The sequence below is a fragment of the Engraulis encrasicolus genome, chromosome 24, assembly GCF_034702125.1.
Source record: "Engraulis encrasicolus isolate BLACKSEA-1 chromosome 24, IST_EnEncr_1.0, whole genome shotgun sequence".
Taxonomy (NCBI): domain Eukaryota; kingdom Metazoa; phylum Chordata; class Actinopteri; order Clupeiformes; family Engraulidae; genus Engraulis; species Engraulis encrasicolus.
This window is the reverse complement of record NC_085880.1, coordinates 23,731,265-23,757,480: the sequence shown is the minus strand read 5'-3', so window position 1 is coordinate 23,757,480 and position 26,216 is coordinate 23,731,265. Positions and strand designations below refer to the sequence as shown.

Genomic DNA, 26,216 nt, shown 5'->3' with positions numbered 1-26,216 from the left:
TGCTTAAGTCGGAAGCCACGGCATTTTGTCAGTGGGTGCGGTTTCTGGTGTATAGGACATTCTTTGTCCGGTTCTGTCGTCACAGGTGTGCTGTCGTGAGTTGCACCACCTGTGGCTGCGACGTCAGTCTTTTTAACTGTTACTGCAGATTTTTGTTGACTGGGGGTAGAGGAAAGGTTGAATGCAAAACTGGGGTCATTGCGAGTCTTGGCTTGGGAACAAACAAATTCAACAAAGTAGCTGAATGGCGGGAAAGGCACACGATACTTCTCCTTGTATCTGGATCCCTGTGTCATCCAGCGTTCCCGCAGTGAGGAGGGGAGCTTTTCAACAACTGGATTCACCCCTCTGGCTGTATCGAGGTACATGAGTCCAGGCAAGAATCCCTCAGCCTTTGCAGCTTGAAGCTCTTTCAACAAGTCACCTAATTCTCTGAGCTTGTGGGTTTCCCCATTGGAGATGACTGGAAAGGCATCCAGTCTTTTCATTAGGGCATCCTCAATCACCTCTGGGCTTCCGTAGATTTCCTCCAAGCGCTCCCAAACCGTCCACACACCTAACCTGGGATTGTTTACGTGCACAGCCCTAATCCTCATGGCCTGAGCTGACGACCTGGGCCCCAACCATTTAACCAGCAGGTTGAGCTCTTCTTGCTCAGATAGGTTTAGTTCCTTTGTGGCCGCGATGAAAGAGGCCTTCCATGCCCAATAATTCTCTGGACTGTCATCAAAGGCAAGGAGTCCTGAGCTTACCATCTCCCTTCTCATTAGATACTGAGCCAAGACATGGGTTTGTGGTGTTGGGGGCAGATCTCCCTGGTTGGAGTGAAATGCAGGAGGGTTAGCTGCTGTGTATTTCCTTTCCATGTCAGGAGTCGGAGGTGAATTTTTATTCTTTGGCAAAAATGTCTTTGGGGCAGAATGAGCAGCGTGGCGGCCAGTAGTCATGGTTCTGAGCTTGATTTCTTCCACGAAAGACTCATACAGTGACTCTTGGTCTTTGTTGCTAGGGGGTCGAGAGGTTACTGGTGCTTGCTGAGCAATTGACTGCTGTGCACAAGGAGCTGGAAGCAATTGTGGTGGATGTGCATGAAATGGCTGTGTTTCGACATAGTCTTGTGTGCGTGTCACAGGATCGTCAAGGGCTAGATCCTGCAACTCAACAAGAACATCGCTTTGCCTTTGTTCAAGCTCGGCTGCTGCTTCTTCATATACAGCTGCCTCTGTTGATGCTGCAGTTGCTTCTTTTTCTTGCTGTAATACATGAAGGCGTGCATCTACTTCAGCCCTTTCCCTCATCATTGCTGCCTCCTTTTCAGCCATTTCCCTCATCATTGCTGCCTCCCTCTCTGCAAAGGATACTTTCGATTTTGCTGCTTCAGCTTTGGCTCTGGCTCTTGTGGCAGCAATGCTGGCTGATGTCCTGGTTGATGATCGGGATGATTTGTGAGAAGATGAACCTGAGGCATGAGATCTTGTCTCCAACTGAGACTGACGCTCCTCTTGACCAACCTTGCTCATCTTGTATGCTTCAGCTGAGTTGTTCACCGTTGTTCAACTGCCTACTCCTTCCGAGTGGTCATTATTTTACTATTCTGTCCTGGCCCTTTGGAGTATTGTGTGGCGATGACAGATAGCTAACAAATCAAGATCCAAGGCGTGATTCCAGTTTGAGGGTTTTTTAATGTATCCTCTTGAATCTTACAATTTTGTAAAACTGAAAAACATCAAATAAACAAGATACAAGTATCAGGCTGATTCTCCATAAGAAATAAAATGCAACACTTAGGCTGCACTCTAAATTTGTTTTACATGAGCTAACTAAATATTATCTTTCTCCAAAACAGGAGGTAGGCAACAGTATGATATCACCAGGTAAGATAAAAAGGTAAGTATGGCGAACTTTAACATTTAACATATTTAGGATTTACAAGAGACATAACACAGGTAAGTAAGTATGCAAGTATGAAAACTAGGAAAGTTACACACGAAGTACAAGATATGTCATAACACAAACGAAGCTTTCAATGGGCTGAATAACGTGTGAATTAGCTGAATAGCATGGCTGAATGATAGGTGATTAGCATAAATCACACCCTAAATAACAATCTCTTTAGAAAAGTGATCTATCGTTTTTACCACCGCAGTTAACATTATAGTGACATGAAACAACTTTACAGAAATTTCTACTACTTACTAATGGTTCCACTCCTAGGTTTTCACAACTGAAATTCAGGCGGAGCTCATTTGAATACAGCCTTCCACAGCTTTCAAGTTTCGTAAAAGGAAGAGCCTTGAGTGACAGGAAGTGGTAGAAATTATTGAAGCAGTACCTAACAGTAACACAAGGGGGCACCTAATCCCACCCAATAACTGACAGGTCAGCACACTCTCGGTACTGTCATAGCAATGATGTAGTTGAGTATTTTCAGCAAATAGTGAATAGGCCCGCCGGCAACCCTATCAGCAGTAAGAGTCTACGACTGTTTCAGTAACAGTCTGTTTCATCATTTCATTGGTTCCATTTAGTTCAGTGTGCTTACGGTCCTCTAACAAAAAACCCATACAAAATACAAAAATACAAAAAAATGGTAGACTATAAAAAAGTGAACAAAGTATTAAATAATGCAATATCTCAATCACATCAGCAAACAAGCATTAAATATGTCCCACATTCTAAATAGAGTAACTGTCATATGTCAGTGACTGATATATTATGCAGAGCCCATCTCTCTTGAGTATCTGTCCTGTAACTGACACTCTCTAGAATCATCCGGTCTCTGTGGCCATTGTGTTGTATTATGGTGAGGTGGAGAGGAATGCAGCCAGTGGTCTCGCACTGCTTGTTTTTCGTGGGGATGGTTTGCTCAAGTCGTAAAAAGATTAAGACATCAGCTTGATGAATGCTTGCACAGAAAAGTCAGGGTTTATAAATCAAGCTTTCTCTCTGTGTCTCTCTGTCTCTGTCTCTTTCTCTCTCTCTCTCTCTATCACTAGTAACAACAAATTGACAAAGGAAAAGACTTTTAGGTTTGCTCCCCTCCAAACATGCTCTCCCAAAATACAGACCTCTCTCTCTCTCTCTCTCTCTCTCTCTCTCTCTCTCTCTCTCTCTCTCTCTCTCTCTCTCACACACACACACACACACACACAGACACAAACGCATACACAAACACGCACGCACACACGCACGCACGCACACACACACACACACACACACACACACACACACACACACACACACACACACACACACATAAACACAGACACAGACGCATACACAAACAAACACACACGCACGCACGCACACACGCACGCACGCACACACACACACACACACACACACACACACACACACACACACACACACACGCACGCACACACACACACACACACACACACACACACACACACACACACACACAGACCACAGATGTCCCTCTGATAGGTTTGTTATAGATAGACACAGATAACCTCCCACTAGGTGGTATGTTTGAGCATGCATCCATCGTGTGTGTGTGTGTGTGTGTGTGTGTGTGTGTGTGTGTGTGTGTGTGTGTGGGGGGGGTAATATGCGCGTGTGTGTGTGTGTATGTATGTGTGTGTCTGTGTGTGTGTGTGTGTGTGTGTGTGTGTGTGTGTGTGTGTGTGTGTGTGTGTGTGTGTGTGTGTGTGTGTGTGTGTGTGTGTGTGTGTGTGTGTGTGTGTGTGTGTGTGTGTGTGTGTGTGTGTGTGTGTGTGTGTGTGTGTGTGTGTGTGTGTGTGTGTGTGTGTGAGCCCCTTATGTGGGTGGGTGGCACAATGGCATGGCCTATACTCACCACCTGGTCTGATTAGTATCTTCTGCGCGCACGCACACGTGTGTGTCAGAGACAGACAGAAAGAGAGATTGTGTGCCTGTGTGGTTGTGTGTGGGGTGATCGCTCTCTCTCTCTTTCACTCACACGCACACACACATACAGAACACACACACAGGGCAAAAATGATGCTTACTTGACTGTGTGTGTGTGTGTGTGTGTGTGTGTGTGTGTGTGTGTGTGTGTGTGTGTGTGTGTGTGTGTGTGTGTGTGTGCGTGTGCGTGTGCGTGTGCGTGTGCATGTGTGTGTTTTATTGTTTTTGTGTTTTGTACCAACATGCTAGACAGAAGTGATAGAGCTAGATAGAGTTAGAACTACATTGATACGGTGATAAACCAGGATAAGTTAACTTATAACAAAGTTGTGAAACTGCTGATACATAACCTACAGATTTCATTTGGTTTAGAAAAGGAGGCTCTTTGATTAACTGATTTACCACTACATACAGTATACCCAGGGTAACCTAACCCAGTTTGAGACCGGGATACCCCTCTCCGGTCATAGCTCAGAGCACGTTGGTTCACACTAAGTCTGCGAAGCTTTTAAGGTAGAAAGTAGTTTTTAGTCTCTAGCTGCTGTGATCACTTGCCTTCACTTATTGTGTGTGTCATTTGCCATTTGTGTAAAGGAATGTGTTTTGTGCCAACAGGCTGGACAGCACTGATATTAGAACTACTGTGTCCGATAGAGGAAGAGAACACTTATTACCAGGGCTGTCGACAGCTTTGGCCGGCCCGGAACAAAGTTGTCTAAAAGGGCCCCCTCCCTATACATGACACCGTTCTTGGCCCCCTCTCTCCCTTGGGTGGGCTGGGACAACCGACCTCTTTGTCCTCCCTGCTCAATACAGGTCTTGGCTTAGTTCACTTTTGGGTTTCGCTGAGGCTGGGAAGTTTTAAAAGTAGCAAGCGCTGATCAGAGATCAGGCCAGTGTGTTTAATCTGCAGCTGCTCTCTCTGGGACCACATGCAGCTCATTACGAGGCTCATTTGCCAATCAGGCCTATCAGATAAAGGCAAGATGGCGCAAGCGGAGACTTGCAAACCGATTTACCCAGTCGAACACAGACACACGTCAAGACAAAAACACATGTATACACGTGCGCATGCACGCACACACACACACACACACACACACACACACACACACACACACACACACACACACACACACACACACACACACACACACACACACACACACACACACACACACACACACACACACGCACATAAACGTGTATGCACTTACGCACACACACACACACACACACACACACACACACACACACACACACACACACACACACACACACACACACACACACACACACACACACACACACACAAGGGCACACGCATGTACACACACACAAACACACACAATGAGAGAGAAAGGAATGTTCTTATTGACATTTTTTCTCTTCTTATAATATTCCTTCCATCTTAAATTGCTGTGTTTGTATAATGCAGAATACAGAACAAAATCCTACTGCCTGCTGCCAAAGCTCCTTTCAGTATGTATGAGGTGAATAATTAGAACATAATATTGCTTCTGTCAGTGCATAAAGTTGTTTTCTCTGCACTGCTGCTGTTGTTTCACAACACAAGTCATTACTTTGGTATGATTCCCGTCCAGCGGTCTTTGGCAAAGTACGGTAACAGCGAGATTTTAAGATTGGAGACTTAAACTGCTGGTTTGATACGATTACCATTCCTGAGGGTTATCCAATTGAAAAAGCCTTGGTGATCCGTACTTATAATTGTACATGCCACTTTGTACAGTGCAGCATTTTGTGATGTGTTCTTCATGCTGAATTCTCTCTCTCTCTCTCTCTCTCTCTCTCTCTCTCCCTCTCTCTCTCTCTCTCTCTCTCTCTCTCTCTCTTTCGACAAACACACACACACACACACACACACACACACACACACACACACACACACACACACACACACACACACACACACACACACACACACACACACGCACACACACACACAAACTCACTTTCAATCTTGCTCCCATTTCTCTCTTTGTCTGTCTGTCTGTCCCCCCTCTCTCTCATTTAGACGCAACAGAATCTCTCTCACACACCAAAATGCATGCACATACAGATACGGTACACACGCCATCTACCAGTCACACAAGCTCACATGTGTGAACACACACACACAAACACAAAGAGGGAGGAGGCGGTCACAAGACACTGAAAGTTTGCCAAGTGACCCTTCCATGACCTCCGTGTTTGTACAAGGGTGTGAGGGAGAGAGGGAGGAGAGAGTGAGACAGAGAAACAAAAAGTAAAACAAGAAGAGGGAAGCAAGAGAGGGAAGGAGATAAAGAGAAAGAGAGAGAGAGAGGGAGATAGAGAGAGGGAGAGAGAGATAGAGAGAGAGAGAGAGAGAGAGAGAGAGAGAGAGAGAGAGAGAGAAAGAAATAAAGAGATAGATAGAGAGGTAGGAGGGAGAGAGAGAGAGAGAGAGAAAGCGAGAGAGAGTGGTGGGAGAGACGTGTCCCACTGTTCCCCTTCTCCCCCTCGTCACCCTCCCTGTCTCGTGGCACGACATCGCTGGCATGCTGTGCGCCTGGCGCCGAGTAGGCACGAGCCTTGGCGATGACAGAGGAGAAAGAAACAGGCCGAATTACTCTCTTGCACTCTTTCTCTCTCTCTCTCTCTCTCTCTCTCTCTCTCTCTCTCTCTCTCTCTCTCTCTCTCTCTCTCTCTCTCTCTCTCTCATCCTCCTTCTCTGTCCAATTGTTGTACAACTGATATAAAAGTAACCAAACTGTGATGCGGAAAATATTTCAGTCCATTCCATTCAAAGTCCTCCTCAAGCGTGCCGTAGATACCTTTCATTAACTCCTTGAAATTCAAGTATATTTCAAGTAAATTCAAGTTACCAACGTCACCAATTTTTTATTAGGTAGCTCAGAGTGTATCAGATGTTTTTTTGCTCATTTGTACAACCATATTTATGTTTAAGACATCCTTATTCAGTTATGTTTTCGTGATATTAACCTATTGGTTCCTCTTTGTACGTATTATGGCTACCAGTCTTGACATCTGTCTCTGAAATGTGTAGTAGAGCATGGACTAATGTCTCCTCTGCCCCCTAAATGTCTAAACGTATGGCCACCGCCCCGCAGCTGCTGAACACAATCACTTCACAATTGTTAAATAATCACTGGCAGAAGTCAGTGCCGTCTGTCTCCCGTGGTGTGTATGCTGTATGGAAATTGGACAGTGTGTGTGTGTGTGTGTGTGTGTGTGTGTGTGTGTGTGTGTGTGTGTGTGTGTGTGTGTGTGTGTGTGTGTGTGTGTGTGTGTGTGTGTGTGTGTGTGTGTGTGTGTGTGTGTGCGCGCGCGCGCATGTGTGTGTGTGTGTGCGCGCGCGCATGTGTGTGTGTGTGTCTGTGTTGCATTGTTAAATAATCACTGGCAGGATTCTGGGCCGTGCGTCTCCTGTGGTGCGCTCGCCAGACGACTGTTAACCCCCGGGTCTCTGGTCCCGGGTCCAGCCTGGGCAGGTCACTGTGGAGGCCCTTTATAACTACCCCGACAGCTTCCTCCAGCTTCCACTTTCACTCACTCACTCACTCACTCACTCACTTACTCCCATACTCTCTCTCTCTCTCTCTCTCTCTCTCTCTCTCTCTCTCTCTCTCTCTCTCTCTCGCTCTCTCTCTCTCTCTCCTCTCCTCTCTCCCTTCATGACGTCCATGAAATCTTGAGTCTGTGGTTCATCGTCATTACATATGGTCGACACACTTGAATTAATGAACCGTCTGTGGTGGCCAGCATGTTATGACCATTTTATTTATCTGATTTGTGGCAACAGAATAAAAATAAATTACAGCATTTATGTACACACAATCAAGATTATGGGCCTTGTGTTAAAATCCCAATTTTAAATGTGTAACAACTCTATCTGATGCGCTTCGAAATTCTCCCAGGCTTTTGACAATGTAGAATTAACAATGTCAAATCGTTTTAGAAACGTATGCAATAATAGGCCTGGACAGGTCAGGACATGCTGCTCTCAGCGGCCGATGCTGTTGGATTTTTTGCATCTTCTTGAGGACTGGCCCATAATGTATAGGGGGTACACACAAAATACAGACCAAAGACTGGCTGTGAAAGGAAGTGCATAAAAAAATAGTGCGGCACGACCCATCTAAGGGGGGACGTGGCTGGAATGTATCGGTATAGAGGACCTTGTCATGGTAAAGTTTGGGAAAACCCTGATCTAGAGACACTACATTTTTAACCCTCTAGCATACCATTTTGGGGGTGTTGTAATTGTTAGGCACATGTGTCTTCCTTTTCAGTTAGTCATGTCTGTGGTTTTACCATGGTAAAGGCAAAAAAACAGGCTCTTCAGCAATTGCATGTTTGAAAGTTTGTATCTCAAATCACACCCCAGACATATGTTAGCATGCTAAATTAGTTTTTTAATCTCGTCAAGCCTCTCTTCAGACAAATCAGTACAATTGAAACACACTGAGGTAGGACTTGTAGGCATGGTGTATGAGTCGAGCATGGCTGCCAAGCCTTTACAACACACTACCATAGTGCCTTAAGGAGAAGAGGGTTTGGGATTAGGCTATTAATGAAAAAAGTAGGCCTAAGTAGCCTGTAAGTATATGTCACCCTAACTCTAACTCACGTGTAAAATATGTACAATATTATGTATAATTGGTAGGTAATCTAGATCAGTGATTCTCAAAATGTGGTCCGGGTACCACTGGTGGTCCGCGACAGAGCTCAGAGGATTTCTTCTATTCCAAGACAAGCTACCAGTAGGCCATATTTGTAACATAATTACAAAGCTAAACATAGCAGAAGTCTTATCACCACAACATGACAGGCTTGCAATGTGAATAAAAAGTCAAAAAGTAACAGTGTCAAGTTAGCACCCGTCAACTGTCAATTCAGTGGTCCCTGAACATTTTTGGGGTCGCAAAGTGGTCCTCGGTCTGAAACAGTTTGAGAAACACTGATCTAGATGAAGCAGCTCATATCGACAGACTAACGGCCTGACTGACTAGACACATATTCCGCTCTGCTGTTGTGATCCTCTTCAGGAAGTGGTCCCTGGCTCTCTGTGCACCCCTGACATCTAATCAAATCTAGTGGGTTCTTTTACATTCTTTTGGTAATAGAGAGATTGGTTCCCACCCTACCACATCTCTAAACTTTCTGCAGACATCTAAACTCATCTCTCTCTCTCGCTCTCTCTCTCTCTCACACACACACACACACACACACACGCACACGCACACACACACGCAAACGCACACACACACGCACACACAGACACACACACAGACGCACAAAGGCACGCACACACACACACACACACACACACACACACACGCACGCACGCACACACACACACACACACACACACACACACACACACACACACACACACACACACACACACACTATACTTCCATGCTTACATGTTGTCTGTCTTCCCTCCTTTTTGTTCTTTCTTTGACCTCTGTGTGTTTACTCATATGGAAATCATCCCCATGTTTTCATTTTTCCCCCTCCTCCTCCCGTTCTCCCCCTTCCTCCGACACAGTAAGATGTCCACCATGTCAGAATTCCTTCTGCATGCCTCCTGTCCTTTTTCTCCCCCTTGCGTGCTCTTCCTTGCAAGAACTTTAGTGTGTGTGTGTGTGCAAGGTTTTGTTTGAAAACATTTGATTTATACTCTGATGGCTGATGACTTGAAAATTATGATGACTGTCATTTATATTGATTATTGAAGGAAATCAGTGAAACATATGATTTGCATAATAATTAGTAATGCAGTGAATGCAGCAACTATATACAACAAAAAAAGCAAAGGGTCAGGCTTTAGGCTTTACATATTCAAATGTTTATGAGGAAGTGTGGTGTCTCATACATAGAGGCCCGACGACAAACGGGTATTTTGCCCCGGGCCCAGGAATGTGGGTGGCCCAGAACTGGGCCCTCATGAAGATTATGATTACAGTAATGGAGGATTAAAGGAGGAAGGGGGGGACCATTCAGAGATTTTTGTCCCGGGCCCAGCCAAACCTGTCAGCGGCCCTGCATACATACATACATTGGAATGTAATTTCTAATGCATTGCAATATAAATCCTTGTATATATTGTGATATATACTTTTTTTTCGTAAGGGCCAGGATCATCTAAGGACACAGTGGGGAGTCCTTTACCTCTCCTGTAGTGGCTTTAAATAGAACTCTGTGTAAATAAGTCAAGGCCCAATGAAGGCTGCTTTTCCAGAGCACCATAGGAGAGCCATCTGTGAGGCCTGTTGCAACATCGTAATTACACCAGCTTGGCTGATGGAGGTTTTCCCCATCTAGTATAGGCTCAAATTAAGACTGCGCCGCTTGGCTTCTCTGCAGCCACTGCAAATAAACATGAACTCACTGTAGCCTTGCCTCGCCTTCCGGCCAGGGTTGCCAGATTGGGCGGTTTCCTGCACAACTGGGCTATTTAGGATGACCATCAGGAGTACAAACGGGAATTGGGCGGGATTTCTATAGATTTATGGCCATAGAAGTCAATAGAATTTAGTTCAAAAGGGGCAGGATATATTGGTATAAATGTGGTTGTGTGTGTGGTAATGTGGGTGGTTTTTTTTAACATTTATTGGGCTGGAAATAGTCTGAGACATCTGGCAACCCTGCCTCCTGCACTGCAAGGCTGCTGCCCCAATTCTGCAAATCAAGTGAGGTCTAGAGAGGAGTACAGTACGTACTACATTCCCCCTTTAATGTGCGCTCAACCAGAATTGCTTGTCATCTCTTCTCTCTCATGGGAAAACCATTTTGGTTAAAGTGGTTAGACTGATGTTGTTTAGATCACGCGTTAAAACCATGGGTCAATGTTTACCTTGTTTGCCTTGCCATTCTTTAACTGTAAACATTTTTTTTTCTCTCCGTTGTCTTTCGGCTTTCAGCAGCAAGTTCACATGAGTGATTCTGCAATAAGGATTCTGTGCAGTACGTGACCAATGTGCAACGTACCAATTAGCCTATAATACTGCAAGTACTATCCCGTACAAGACATCTGCTTGCACACTTGCTGCAGTGAATTTCCAGTTGTTGACAAGGCAGTAATAGGCATAACAGTGTATCCGTGCTACACACACAAACACGCACACACACACCAACAACACGCACGCATGCACGAACATACGCACACATGCTCGCACGCACACGCAAGCACACGCACGCGCACACACACACGCACGCACATGCACGCATGCGCGCACACGCGCATGCGCATACGCACACGCACACACACACACACATAATCGCTCTCTCTTTCTCTCTCTCTCTCAATTCAGGTTCTTTCACGAACAGACACACACACACACACACACACACACACACACACACACACACACACACACACACACACACACACACACACACACACACACACACACACACACACACACACACACACACACACACACACACACACACACACACACACACTCGTGGTCTGTCTGGAGGCCTCTGTTTACTGTTGATCCTCACATAACATGCATTACATCCTCGCCAGCCCCCACAGTTGTCATTGACATGCTTAACGGCATGGGGATGGAGACAGATGTGTGTGTGTGTGTGTGTGTGTGTGTGTGTGTGTGTGTGTGTGTGTGTGTGTGTGTGTGTGTGTGTGTGTGTGTGTGTGTGTGTGTGTGTGTGTGTGTGTGTGTGTGTGTGTGTGTGTGTGTGTGTGTGTGTGTGTGTGTGTGTGTGTGTGTGCGTGTGTTTGTGTGCACGCATCTGTGTTTGTTATAATATATGGAGACTCAGTTAAGCTAGATTTATGCCCGTTTTATGCACGCACCGAAATGTCCACAACTTATTCAGATGTCTATCACAAACTAGCACACCGAAATGTCCAATGATTTATTCAAATCTCTCCACACAAAACGTTCTGCACTCTTAACATCTAACATGAGATTCTAAAACGTCTAACATATTGTAACCATCCCACAAGCGCCCGCTATCTCCTGTTGAGTATGGAGTGTTACCACCGTGTTAGCAAAACCAGATGGAGGAGGAAATGACCTGACCTGGTCCCTGATTGGCTGGCGGGCACGTCACCTGGTCAGCGTCTAGCTCTCCTCAGTGTCTAGCTTCTCCTACACATCTGGGCTGGGCACAAAAAAACACACTGGGACTTTTTTTTTTGGCTTAACCTCTTTGTACAAAGCCTATGTTATATCCTTTCTGTCACCACAATTGTAATGACAAAGTCTTACTCTGTTACTCCAGGCTCTGTGCAATGTTGTTGTCATAGCAATGTTGTTATGATGTAATTCCTGCCGTGAACACGGTCGTCGGTAGGCCCATCTGCCATCTGCACAAAGAGGCTATACCGGCCACTCACACATACTGCATATATAATATAAATATATATATATATATATGAAGAGTTCAGATGCAAAACCCCCTAAGTGCCATTTCAGAAAATAATCTTAATTCATTTTTATTTAATACAAAGCTATCAAAATTGCATATTTTTTATTTTATTTATGTAATATAACTATTTATATGTATTATCAAGTACATTAATGTAAACCAAACCAACAACAGGGTTCTCTAAAAATATAGAAGTGCAGGGCTTCAGAAATGGAGTTAGGGGGTTTTGCATCTGAACTCTTCATATATGTATATTCCGCTTGACTCAGTCCACTGTTTATATTGCAGATGGACTAATGGGCCACCCCCTCTAAGCTGTGGGCCAATCCCTAGAAAAAAAATCAAACAAAAACAATATGTCGGCCCACCTGGAAAATGCCCTGTATGATGCCCAGATGACCAGTCCAGCCCTGCCCTCCTGTCCTGTCCTCATCAGCCACCGCAGGTTTGGCCCCACTGGATAAGGCCGCCTGGCTGGGTGATATCATTTAAGGGCCAAGTGCTGATGGATTGAGAGGAGCCAGACAGTGGCCACAGTGTTATAGGGGGCCTGGTTGTGAAACAGCTGTCTGTAGCCTTGCTGAGGACAAGAGAAAGCCCTGATAGGGAGTATGTGTATGGAGAGAGAGAGAGAGAGAGAGAGAGAGAGAGAGAGAGAGAGAGAGAGAGAGAGAGAGAGAGAGAGAGAGAGAGAGAGAAGAGAGAGAGAGAGAGAGAGAGAGAGAGAGGGGGGATGATGATGAATAAAAGGAGGAAAAAATGAAGAGCAGAAAAGTATGAGGGGACAGAGTGAAAGAATGGGAGCATAGCAGCAGTCAAGAAGACAGGCCAGCAGGAAGCAGCTTCTGGACCGATCAGAGTTCAAATGTGCCCTGGAACACACATGGCAAGCACTAATCCAAACTATTACCATGTTCCCAGAAGAGAAGGGATGAAATAGTATAATGGGACGACGACATACGAAGGGGAGGGTGACGGACTTTCACAGCATTCAGTCAGACGCCTTCCTTTTGGCAGTCCTTGTTTCTGGCGTGGTGTTGAACACTTATGCAGCCTCCTCAGTGTACGAACATGTTTATGGCTAAAAGGCGTGCCCTTTCGAAAGTTGTAAAATAAGTTTGCAACAAGTTTGAATGTTTTGAATGTTTTCGCCTATGTTTAAACGTTCACCATACCTTAGAGAGAAAGGTTGTAACAAAAAAGACAAAGAGAGATAGAATTGAGGAAAAACAAGGATGGTGTGGGAGAGCAGGCATGGAAGTCCGTTTTTGAGCAGCTTGCCTGGCTTTCATTAGAATCACACACACACACGCACACTCACACACACACACACACACACACACACACACACACACACACACACACACACACACACACACACACACACACACACACACACACACACACACACACACACACACACACACACACACACACACACACACACTTCCAAGACCCTGAGGCTGCACCCCAGGAAAGGTCCTAATCCCTGAGGCCAACCAGTTCAATAAAACACAGATGCTGGAGCAACCACCACCTCCTCTCTCTCTCTCTCTCTCTCTCTCTCTCTCTCTCTCTCTCTCTCTCTCTCTCTCTCTCTCTCAGAGCTTATTTCAAGTCAGTGTTCTCCTGCTAACTAGAAGCCATCTCTTTGTCAAAATGGCATACCGTTTTTATCCATGTCTTTTATATTTTTTTGCATCATACCAACTGAAACAGAGCAATAGAAAGTTGAGGACAGAGTGTGTCCTCTATGTCTAACAACTCTGGGGTGCATTTCTCGAAACCATAGTTGCTAACTTCATTATCTACTTTGTTGTTTGCAATGCAAACTACCCAAGTTGCTAACTAGCTAACAACTTCGCTTTCGAGAAACACACCGACAGTGGCTACGTCGGTAGAGGAGGTCAGCGTAGGTTGCGGGTTGGAGTCCCACCTCCTAGCCAGGTCAGAGTGTCCTTGAGCTGTGCACTAAACCCCATCTCACACCCCATGTGCTTGATTGGTACCGTGCATTAGCCTGACAAGCCAGAGTACAATATGAATACTATTAGTCTGGCACCGTTCAGAAAGTTGAGGTGAGGGTCCAAACCACGGTGGTTGCCTATGCATGCTGTGATCAATCAGACCACCACGGCCCCAAAAGTGGCTAACCCACCCCAATGATTCAAACAGGGGAAAAAACTGGAGGACAGTATTTCTATTCATACATTCTGACTATCAACACCTTCACACTGTCTGTCTTTTTAGGAGCTGTTTTATATCTTTTACGTGTTAAGCTGCTTGATTCCTCAAAGAAGTGTTTTTATATATTTTATGTACGTAAAATTAAGCTACTCAATGTTTTGTTCAGATGTGCACAACATTAACAGTTGGAACATGTGAAACACAACACATGTGTCTGTCACCATCCCACACGTAATGAATGGGCCTTGGGTGTGAGGCATTCAGTGTACAGCGTGTTGGGTATTCTGCTGAGTATTAGGAATGCACTTCATAAATGCAGTCCATTTACCATTGTTCTTTGGTGGGCAAAACTAATTCTGTGCTGTCCTTCATTTTGAACCCAATGTCTGACCCTTTGCTATGTGTGAAATGTTGAAGAAGTGCCTTCATAAATACAGCAGGTCAAGGCCAGGACAAAGTGTGAATACCTTGAAATGCTGACAGTTTCTCTTTCTGTTTCTCTATGTCTCTCTCTATGTATATCAAACGTGTCATTATGTGAAAGAAAACGATTTTAAAAAATAAGTTAAATCTCTCTATTAAATCTCAGTTAAATCTCTCTGTGTGTCTGTCCCTTCCCATGGAACACGGGAGCTTTGCATAGCTGTTTATTTGACCATAGTCTCAGTCCCTGGACAGGAAACAGCAAGGAAAGCATTTCTGCTCAAACACACAAACTCTCTCTCTCTCTCTCTCTCTCTCTCTCTCTCTCTCTCTCTCTCTCTCTCTCTCTCTCTCTCTCTCTCTCTCTCTCTCTCTCTCTCTCTCACACACACACACACACACACACACACACTGCGTATGGGCAAGTGTGTGTGTGTGTGTGTGTGTGTGTGTGTGTGTGTGTGTGTGTGTGTGTGTGTGTGTGTGTGTGCGCGCGCACAAGAGAGAGAGAGAGACAGTGTGTGTGTGTGTGCGTGTGCACGTGCATGCATGTGTGTGTGTGTTTGTGTGTGTGTGTGTGCATGCATGCGTGTGTGTGTGTGTGTGTGTGTGTGTGTGTGTGTGTGTGTGTGTGTGTGTGTGTGTGTGTGTGTGTGTGTGTGTGTGTGTGTGTGTGTGTGTGTGTGTGTGTTTTTGTGTGTAAGAGAGCAATCGACTGGAGACTAATGTTTTGCACATAGGCCTAGTTCTTTAACGTCATTAATGATGTTCATTCGGTGAATCTCTTTGTCTGTGCGTGTCTCTCGGCCATAATGAAGTGTCTCTCTTGCTTTGTCTCCCTTGCTCTCTGTCAGGCAAAACACAGCAGCCCATAGTCTGTACACACTGCTGCTCAACAGGCGTTCCAGTCATTCTGCTGGTGAGCATGTAGGGGTCAAAGGGTCAGGGGTCAAAGGGCTCGCTGTTTAATGTTCTACTGGAGCAGCCAGGCGAAAGGAATTAGAGGCCACACTCGGCCCATCTCTCATTTCACTCTTTCACACCCTACCTCCCTCCCTCCCTCGCTCCATCCCCTCCCTTCCATGTTCTCACTCCGTCTCAGATTTTCCAGCTTCCATCTATCCCCGCTCCTCCTCTGTCTTTTTTTGCAGACAAATATGGATTATGGAACAGAATCTCCATTAAGCGTTGTAAGCTTTACATTGTAAGGTCCGAAAAATTGTTTTGACCTTTTGCAGAGATTTAAGTTTTGAACTCATTTCAAGAGATAATTTTTAACACCTCTCTGTCTCTGTCTGTCTGTCTGTCTCTCTCTCTCTCTCTCTCTCTCTCTCTCTGAAAGACCACTGTTGTGCATTTCCATGGACTATTTTTATACTCTCAGTACTGCTTCTCCAGTGGAGGAAGTTGAAATCACTACTGAAGTAAGACCACACGTGAGATGCTCGGCATAATGTGCCAAACTCTGGATTAATGTCTAGACTGCTCATTTGTATTTGGACAGCGCTTACATGGATTTTTCAAATGTTTTCATTTCAGCAAATATTTTTCAAGGATTTACTCAAATAAGTCTGGTTATTGCTTCCTCTGTTTCCTCTCCCTCGTCCTGTGTGTGTGACTGTGGCTTTATGTATGTATATAAGTAACATGTATGGATTTCCTGGATGAAGACTATTGGAGTTCAGCCACTAAATGATTGTGTTCAGGTGTGAAATAATGTGTCCATTGTCAAAATATCAGAGATTTCTTGCATTGAGACTGAATCAATATAGACATTAAAACGAATATTCTAATTCTGAAAAAAAAACAGAGCCCATTAAAACCATTCATTGAAAAGTTTTTTTTTAATTTCAATTGAAAAAAATAACAATCTTCTGATCAGGATTAAGTTTATACACAACAATGTTCACATTTGAAATAGTATTTTCTTTCTGTTATCTCCACCATTTGTGCTTTCATTGAAAGCGGTTCCATTTCCTTGGGAAACAGAGAGAGTCACTGAGCTAGGTGATTTTGGTTTCTTATTATCACCCATCTGGCATTGAGAGTCTGCCTTCTAACAACATGATCTCCCAGAATTACATGAAATGAACACAGACCATTGTCACATAAAAGCTGTGGTAGTTTCACAGATTTTGTCAAAATTCCGTGATGGGTCATGGAAGAGCTTTCTCTATATTTCCACTGCTCCCACGCGTTCCATATTCCCACAGTTTTATGTTCCAACTTCCAATGTTCTCTCTGGATTTTTTCTAATTTCAAACTTTTTTTCCCTCAAATATTTCTTACTGACAGATTAAGGTTAGGAATTGTTTTGGTCTGGGCACAACTTAAATTGTTCAAGCAATTTAGGATTTGATATCAACTGACTGGAAAAGGTAGGCTATTTCACTACTTTTGTCATATTCTAAGGATTGCTGTAGGCTGTAATGCAGTAGGAGCATAGAGAAAGCACTTCTGTGAGTCAATCATGAAAAGTACATCCGTGACCCTATCACAGAATTTTCGGCAAAATTCGTGAAACTACCACATATTAGCCTGTGTCCCAAGTATCCTTGCTCATTTCACAGAACTCTGTGTTTTTGCTTATAAAGCTTGGCATACAATGTACGTCTTTTGGCCCACTTTTGCCAAGTAGTTTAGTTTTCAGTTGTCAAACTATTTTGGGGACTAGGCCGAATTTCGGCTCAATCATACATCAATCTTGCAGTGTGTACATGAGGTAACAGCATGTCACAACCACCTCCCAATTTATTGGCTAAAACATGTTTGATTGTTTCTGTGAGCATGTGAGCAGTGTCAGAACAGGAGCTGTGAACTGCAAACCGTAAAACTCCTGTGATTCACACCCACAGTGCAAGCAGCAGCAGCCTAATGCCATGATTAAAAAAGTGGTACAACATATGCCCAGCTTTAAGACAGGTGACCATCTAGAACATTCACTACAACAAAGCAGCAGTGCACTCATGGTTTAAACTAAGGACTAATTCTCTTGCCAAGTATATAAAGTAAATGGGCAGGTTTCTGGACAGCCAAATGGCAAATTTGACATTAATAGACCATAATAATGTGTCTGTTTCAGTACCTGGAAAGTCTGAGGTAACTTTATGACAGTACCCACCACAAGAGCCCTAAAACATCTTCGATTTGGTCGAAAGGACAAACACGTCTTACGAGGAGAAACAAACCCAGAAATAGCAAATCCGTACAGCCATATTATCTCACACATACTTTGAAATGTTCACTTTAGAACTTTAGAGTTCTCGTTGCCTCAGACACTTCAAACACTTAACGTTCAATCTGAATAAATACTAAAACGAGAAAACATTTGAAACATTCTGATCTTGAAAACAATGATCAAAACAACAAAAAGGGACCCTGTCTTTTTTTAACAAAGTGCTGAAGCTCATGGGGGGGGGGGACTGAGTAATGCAAGGAATGAATGTACAAAGGAGAGGTATGTACTGGTGTCATGAAACTGTGTCAAAGTGACCTGAGAGATTGATGAGACACATTGGGCATTTCTCAAAACCTAGTGTGCACACTTCCAAGTGTATCAGCCTAATTAGCCGAATACACTTGGAAGTGTGCGCACTAGGTTTTGAGAAATATCCACAGACACAAACAGAGACTGCAAGTCATTCAATTTCCTCCTGTCCTTTCCTGAGGCCTGATGCTGCGTCCAGACCAAGGGCGACCAACACTGCCTGGTAGCAGAGGTAGCTGAAGTTTTGCCATGAATTTGCTTTATTCGCTCGGGATGTCACATTGACATGTTTGATTTAGCCAATCACATAAAGGCTCTGGCTTGACAGCCTGGGACATTCAGAGATTTGAACATTCCAATTCACCTTTGGCTAAGGCCCGCCCTAAAGTGCTTTTTGACCAATCACAGCGCAGCAAAAGGACGACCTCGGACAAACCTCGGACAGTTTTGACAGCGCTCCATTGAACTCAATGCTGAAATCGCATGTTTTCAAGTAGTTAGCGAGATACGGTCGTATTATTATTAAAATATGATTGGACATTGCCTGGGGTATTTGTGACAAAGGTGCAAGTTTCCCCGCGATGTAACAGGTGGTAATCGCTTTCCTCTTTACCTAAAACCGGACTAATATTAAGCAGCTGGATAGTCTGCCTTGAAGGGTCTCGGCAGCAGCACACTCGACTAGAAAGCACACGGATCAAAAACATACTTTGTGTGCTCCGATCATGCCACCATCTCATTCGTGTCACTTTTCAGTAAGGTTGTAAGCAAACCACGAACCTGTTTCAGAGTAGGATTTTGGATTTCTGATCTAATTAATGAAGAAACACCGCTAGCAAAGTTAACTATCGGTCACGGCAGGAGTGTTTTGACTAGCAGCTGATGGACGTGATTTTGTTAAGCTACTGAAGTTATAAACGCCAAACGTTAATGTTAAACATTGCTGTGGTAGCTTTGAAGATTACTACAGCCATCACGATGTGTGATTTCGTTTTCGTCTAGCAAGTTTGAGTCAGGGCTCAAAAGATATTCGAGCTCAGCTTACCATGGTGCTGGTTACAATGTCTATCGATACCCATTATTAGAAGAGCCCATAACAGCTGTGATGCATCGCATGACCGTTCAGAAAATAAATACTTATATTCACAATACTATGAATGGCGTTTTTTTATTTATTAGGGGTGAATAACTGCTGCGATTTGCAGTCACTGCATAAATCACGTTGATATCACATTGAAAGTTTATCTGTCCGACCTAGCAACTGTAACTAAAGAGGGCGGGGCTTAGCCAAAGGTGAATTGGTTTTCGCCGAACTGTGTCATATCTCATCTTGTGTCATGTCCATTAACGTCATGCAAATAAAAGTCAATAATTATCATTTTTTCTTTAAGAAAGAATTAAGTTTCCCCTATCAGCCAGTGCAGATCAACTTTTTGCCCATTCAACACCTTAATTGTTTTGTGGTAATTGATGGTGTCCAGCCTTGTATTACGAGGCTGAAGGCCACAGGAAAAGTGGGAGGAGCGAGAATGACTTGGAGCCACAGAAAACAGAAAAGCTGGGAGGGGATAATATGCTGACCACCTCCAGCATCTGGCTCTGGCTTCGGAACTCTTCTTCTATGATGCCCCTCTTTTTGTCTGGGAGTTTGGAATGCACCAGCAAAACGTGTGCATGTACAGACACACACACACAAAAACACACACGCACGCACACACACACACACACACACACACACACACACACACACACACACACACACACACACACACACACACACACACACACACACACACACACACACACACACACACACACACACACACACACACACACACACAGGTGACTGCTTGGATGCAGCCATGCCTTGAGTCAATATTGGACATGCATGTGAGGAGCACAGCCGAGTAGAGGGTCAACCTCTGACGCAGGCCACTCAACACTGGTCCTCCTTTCTACAATGACGTCAACGATGCCAGGCTGTTGATCTCAGGCATTTCTGCCTCCTGTTTCTGCCCACTTATAGAAGAGGACGAACTTAGAGTGTCTTCTCCATATGCTATGACAGGTCTCCGCATGTCTCTACGATGGAAGTGACCATCATTAGGGTCATGGGCGCAGCCAGTGCAAGCACTGAAGGCCTGGATTCGAGTGCCAGCAGCAGGGGCAACTCTACTCCCCTTCGCTACAGTCTCCCAGTCAGTCGCTCATTGGTCTCTTTTCCAACTTTTCATCGGGTCTTTTCGTCATTCGTCTCCCTGTCCGTCTGCTTCCAGCTGCCTGCTCTCACGTAGGTGAGGCTGCCTTTGCTGGGCCGAAGATGGCTGGAGCCCGTTTTAAACTGGACAAGCTGATGACCTGCAGAAGACAAAAGAAGCATATAAGGATTTGATATGTAGAATTTGCCTGTAAGCATAATTGCATTGCACTGCTTATTTACGTGTGTGTGTGTGTGTGTGTGTGTGTGTGTGTGTGTGTGTGTGTGTGTGTGTGTGTGTGTGTGTGTGTGTGTGTGTGTGTGTGTGTGTGTGTGTGTGTGTGTGTGTGTGTGTGTGTGTACACATGCATGTGTGTGTTGGTACTTTTTTAATGTGATTGACTGCACATTCATATGTATTGGTCTGTATTTGTGTTCCAAAATGTACCTGAAGACATGTCAAATGCCCCAGAGTCAGTGGAGTCTTTGGGCACTACGTATGTTTTCTTTTATTACCGCTTTAAGTACTTTATGATTGCGTTCATACTAATGTCTTTCCTCTTTCTGGCTCGGAGACAAAAGGAAAACAGCAAGAGGGTGAGGCCTGCCAAGAGCGCAGGGAGAGGGGAACGAAAGAGCAACACGAGGGAGAGGCCAGCGAAGGGAGGGAGAGAGAGACAGAGACACAGACAGACAGACTGAGACAGACGAACAGAGACACAAGACAGACAGAGACACGGGGACTGACAGAGACAGAGGCAAAGATGAGAGGGGAAAGGCAGAGAACGAGGGAGAGATGGAGAGAGATAAAGGGAGAGCATGAGGGACGGAGGGAGGGAGGGAGTGAAGGAGAGGGGAGAGGGAGAGGGAGGAGAGGAATGTGAGTCTAGACGGGGTTCAATAAAGATTAACTATTGCCCTGCTGATGGGAGTCTCTCATGCAGCACTTTAATGAAATATGGGCCCATGTGTGTGTGTGTGTGTGTGTGTGTGTGTGTGTGTGTGTGTGTGTGTGTGTGTGTGTGTGTGTGTGTGTGTGTGTGTGTGTGTGTGTGTGTGTGTGTGTGTGTGTGTGTGTGTGTGTGTGTGTGTGTGTGTGCACGCGCTCACATGCGCGTGCGTGTGTGTGAGCTTATTTTGTTCGCATTTGTGTAAGTATTCATGCATGCATATGTGTTAATCTGTGAACTATGCACATTAGATCATCCTTCTTTCTCTCTCTCTCTCACCTGCCCCCCCCCCCTAACTATGTGGAGGTATGTGTGTGTATTTGTGTACCTGTGTGATTATGTGTCTATGTGTTTGTGTTTTAATGACAGATAAAACACAAGAAGCGATGGCACTCAGGTTCAGGGAAGATGAGGTCAACACAAGCTGACCTCTGTTTGATTAGGGAAGTTTCTGTCATCACTACGCTGTTCAACATGAACCCAATAACCCACCCACACACGTTTATACACACACACGCGCGCGCACGACACACACACTCTCAATTAACTAATAGAGGATATTGATTCTTTGCATAAACAGTGATACATTTCTCTACAGTTTTGACAATGACATAATGAAATCTAATTTGTTGAGTCCCTCAACACACTAATAAGTGAATTAAGAATGTCGTCAGACAAAAATGATTGTTGTCCCTCTTAAGATTATTTTGTGATGAAAAAGTGACGTTGTAATTGAAGAGATTGACACAGCACACTATGCAGGCATGCATATGCACTCACACACTAACACACATCCCTCCACCCCTCCTCCAGCCCCTCCCTTCCATGTTTTCACTCCGTCTCAGACTTTCCAGCTTCCATCTATCCCCGTTCCTCCTCTGTCGTTTTACAGACGTATTTGGATTATGGAACAGAATTTCCATTATATCGATGTAAGGGGAGCATGTCAATGTTCCCACAGTCCATTGGTCCCACAGCCCATTGGTCCCACATCACTAAGATTTTTAACATTATTTTTAGGCCAATTGGTTCTCTTAGTTTACTAGGAAATGTGGTAACATGGAGTTGTAGCGCATAGGGCTTATATTTAAATAATTTCTTAAAACTGCGGGAACATGGAGCAGCAGGAATAAGCTGGGACCATTTCGGCTGTGGGACCAATGGGCTGTGGGACCAATCGGCTGTTGGAACATAGAGCTGACCCCGATGTAAGCCAAAGTCCCAAAAAATACTGTGTCCATTTGCAGACCCTTACGAAAATCGACCATGGTTTTACTGTGGTAACCATGTTTTTACTGTAGTAACCATGGTTTCTCTAAGTACTCTGAACCAACCATAGTACACACACACGCACACACACACACACGCACGCACGCACGCACGCACGCACGCACGCACGCACGCACACACGCACGCACGCACACACACACACACACACACAGACACACACACACACACACACACACACACACACACACACACACACACACACACACACGCTCACCTGTCCATGTAGTCTGATTTGTCATGACGAAGGCTCGGCACTGGCCGTGGCTCTCACAGACACTGATGGCCTGCTGGAGGGAGTAGACGGACAGCGTGCAGCCATCGTGCTGATAGGAGGGCCAGCAGCGGTAGTCCTCACCGGGGACGGAGGTATCCACCAGCCGCTTATACTCTGTAGAGACACAGGAGAGAATAGGAGGCAGAGTCAGAATGTGTGTTACTCATTGGGATGGGGTGGGATAATGCTTATGGGAAGTTGGGACACATTATTAAAGACAGCATAGAGAGAAGAGAGGAGAAGAGAAGAGAAGAGAAGAGAAGAGAAGAGAAGAGAAGAGAAGAGAAGAGAAGAGAAGAGAAGAGAAGAGAAGAGAAGAGAAGAGAAGAGAAGAGAAGAGAGCAGAACAGAACAGAACAGAACAGAGGAAGATGGTAAATAAGGTAAATTTATAAATTGCAAGCAGATTGTGCGAGTAATAATGAGGGACTAAATTAAGGCCACTATCACAGCAAATCCAGTCCTATCCACACACACACACATATACACACACACGTATACACACATACACACACACACACACACACACACACATCCTCTCTCTCTCTCTCTCTCTCTCTCTCTCTATCTCTCTCTCTATCTCTCTCTCTCTCTCGCTCTCTCGCACGCACGCACATGCACGCACGCGCATACACGCATGCCCCCCCCTCCCACACACACACACACACACTCTAACTCTCTTCACTTTCCAACAAAAAGTAAAGCCACTTCATCCTGACACAGCAACACTGAAGTACCTGTTACATAGCAACGGTCACCACACACACTGATTAAGAGCAAGAAATGAGTGAAGACCGACCAAAAAAAAGAAAAAAACAGAACAAGTGATGTGAAGAGCTACAGCAGGCCCCTCCCAGAGTACCACCACAGGGTCAGTCAAAAGAGTGCTAAACTAATAATTGGCCACCCTGTGCATTCACTACAAGTAGAACCTCTCCCCTCGGACAACCCCCTGCATTCACGTGAACAAGCTCTCCATCATCAGCCCCCTCCCAAGCCCACCCCCATCCTCCATCCTCCATCCTCCACGCTCTGGCCCTTTCTGCTGCTGTCACCACTCTGTCTCTCTTGTCCTGAGGCCTGAATGGAGAGGCCACCGCAACCAGCAAGCACTCAATGGCTTTTGTCCCAGACAAGTGGCCTTGTGCTCACAATTGAGTTCTCCCTTCTTAATCCCCCCCTGCCTCTGACACCTTCACGTGGAGATACTGCATAGTAGTTGCCAATCTTAAAAAAAAGTCAATTTATTAATCAAGTTATCTTAATTTTCATGGTGAGGTGCTGTAGCTGCTGAAATCAAACACCTTGTTGGCATCCAGATTCAGTAGTAACCAGAAGAATTTTGTGAATTTGACATGGCGATTAAGTTAATGCAATCGAATAGCAGGCCCCAGGGTCAGTGTGTGTCTTGGCATAGCCGTTTCTGAAAGACTGTAAAAGCAGCATGACATTGAACAAAAAAACTACCAAACCATGGACGAATCAGAGGAAAAAAAATGAGAGATAATGTCAACAATGTGGAAAATGCCTGTCCCAAAGTTACACGCTTTCACCAATCCACCACTTGGCAAGTTTTTAACAGTTGTAACGCTGTATCCGACCGCCTATTGCCCCAATGTGAAAAAATGCCAATCCCAAAGTTCTATGCTCACATCCTAGCCTCCATTTGCCAAAGGCCACATTTTAATAGTGGTAACACTGTGTCAAATCATCTGCCTATTGCCCCAATAAAGGCATAAGGGTCTGTTTCTCGTTTCATTGTGGCCTGCCAGAGCTGACATTCTCCCCTTGGCTCCAGAGAGCCGAGGAGCGCATGCCTCCTAAATAACTCCTAAAAATGACTGATGGTGTTGCGCGCATATATGCGGGCCTGGCCGGGGAAAGTTTCCATGGGAACCGCCAAAAAATGTTTCAATGTAAACAGTTTTGCTATATATAAATAGAAAAAAGAGAGAAAATACAGCACATTCATGTTCACCTTTCACAGAGCTTGAACAGCATTTGTCAAGTTTCTTCTTGTGAGGAAAACATGTCAATACACTGGGCATTTGCCTTGGGTGTTTAAATCATCACCGTGCTGTTCACTCTTCCAGATATTCACTGGATCACATCCTGAGCACAATGCGTGCTCTGTGCACTAGGCTGGACATTTCAACAGGCTTTACATCATTGGAATCGAGGTGATGAAGACAGAGAGCACAATTGCACTGCAAGTAGCCCGTAGTTCTATATTTATCATTCTTGGCAATTAGTCTCAGAGTAAATACTGAATGAATACGGCTCATAGTGTATGCTACTGGGAATGACTGTGGTGAATAGAGATATAAAGATATGGCATTTCAATCAGATTCTCATTTAAATGGTCATAAATGGTCCACAACTATAGAAAGTAAAAATAATGGCCTCTCTCTCTCTCTCTCTCTCTCTCTCTCTCTCTCTCTCTCTCTCTCTCTCTCTCTCTCTCTCTCTCTCTCTCTCTCTCTCTCTCTCTCTCTCTCTCTCTCTCTCTCTCTCTCTCTCTCTCTCTCTCTCTCCTCTCACACACACACACACACACACACACACACACACACACACACACACACACGAAAGTGCTCCCATCCATTATCTATTATCACAATCTACCATTGAATAGCTTTAAACATCTCTAGCCTATTTGCCTGGTTCACAGCAGACCATATCACAAGTGAGATATGGTCTGGAGATCGCCTACTGAATTTCTCGTACGAACATTTGTGCAAAGCATCATGGGATTTCCCAGGCTACCAGCCTATCACAGTGGATCAGCTCCATACTGGAATTTGTATTTTTTGATGTATGAAGCAAAGTGACAATTCATTTCCAAATACTGCAATATTATGGTAAATGGTATGGTAGCCCAATGATATGGTAAAGAAAAGTTATGTTACAAATTATACTTATACATATTTCCAAAGCTTGGTGATTTACACATAGTACCTCAACAGAAATCTGGAGTTCTTATTCAGAGAACCATCCGCTATCATCAGCTCTGTATAAAGTATGTGATCAGCTTCCATGAAACCTCTAATTTCTCAGCCACTCCATCTGTGTGTGTGTGTGTGTGTGTGTGTGTGTGTGTGTGTGTGT

The 26,216-nt window shown here is 44.7% G+C and overlaps 1 protein-coding gene across 1 annotated transcript in view; it reads right to left on the bottom strand.

The window, feature by feature from the left end:
- Positions 1–20,244: 20,244 nt before the first annotated feature.
- pkdcca (protein kinase domain containing, cytoplasmic a) overlaps positions 20,245–26,216 on the bottom strand; it is a 42,177-nt gene continuing 36,205 nt past the window's right edge. The window contains exons 6-7 of the mRNA XM_063191199.1: positions 23,049–23,222; positions 20,245–20,755 (exon numbers count right to left, since the gene is read on the bottom strand). Of these exons, the coding sequence (XP_063047269.1) occupies positions 20,628–20,755; positions 23,049–23,222 (302 nt within the window). The 3' untranslated portion in view covers positions 20,245–20,627. The remainder of the gene's footprint in view (positions 20,756–23,048; positions 23,223–26,216) is intronic.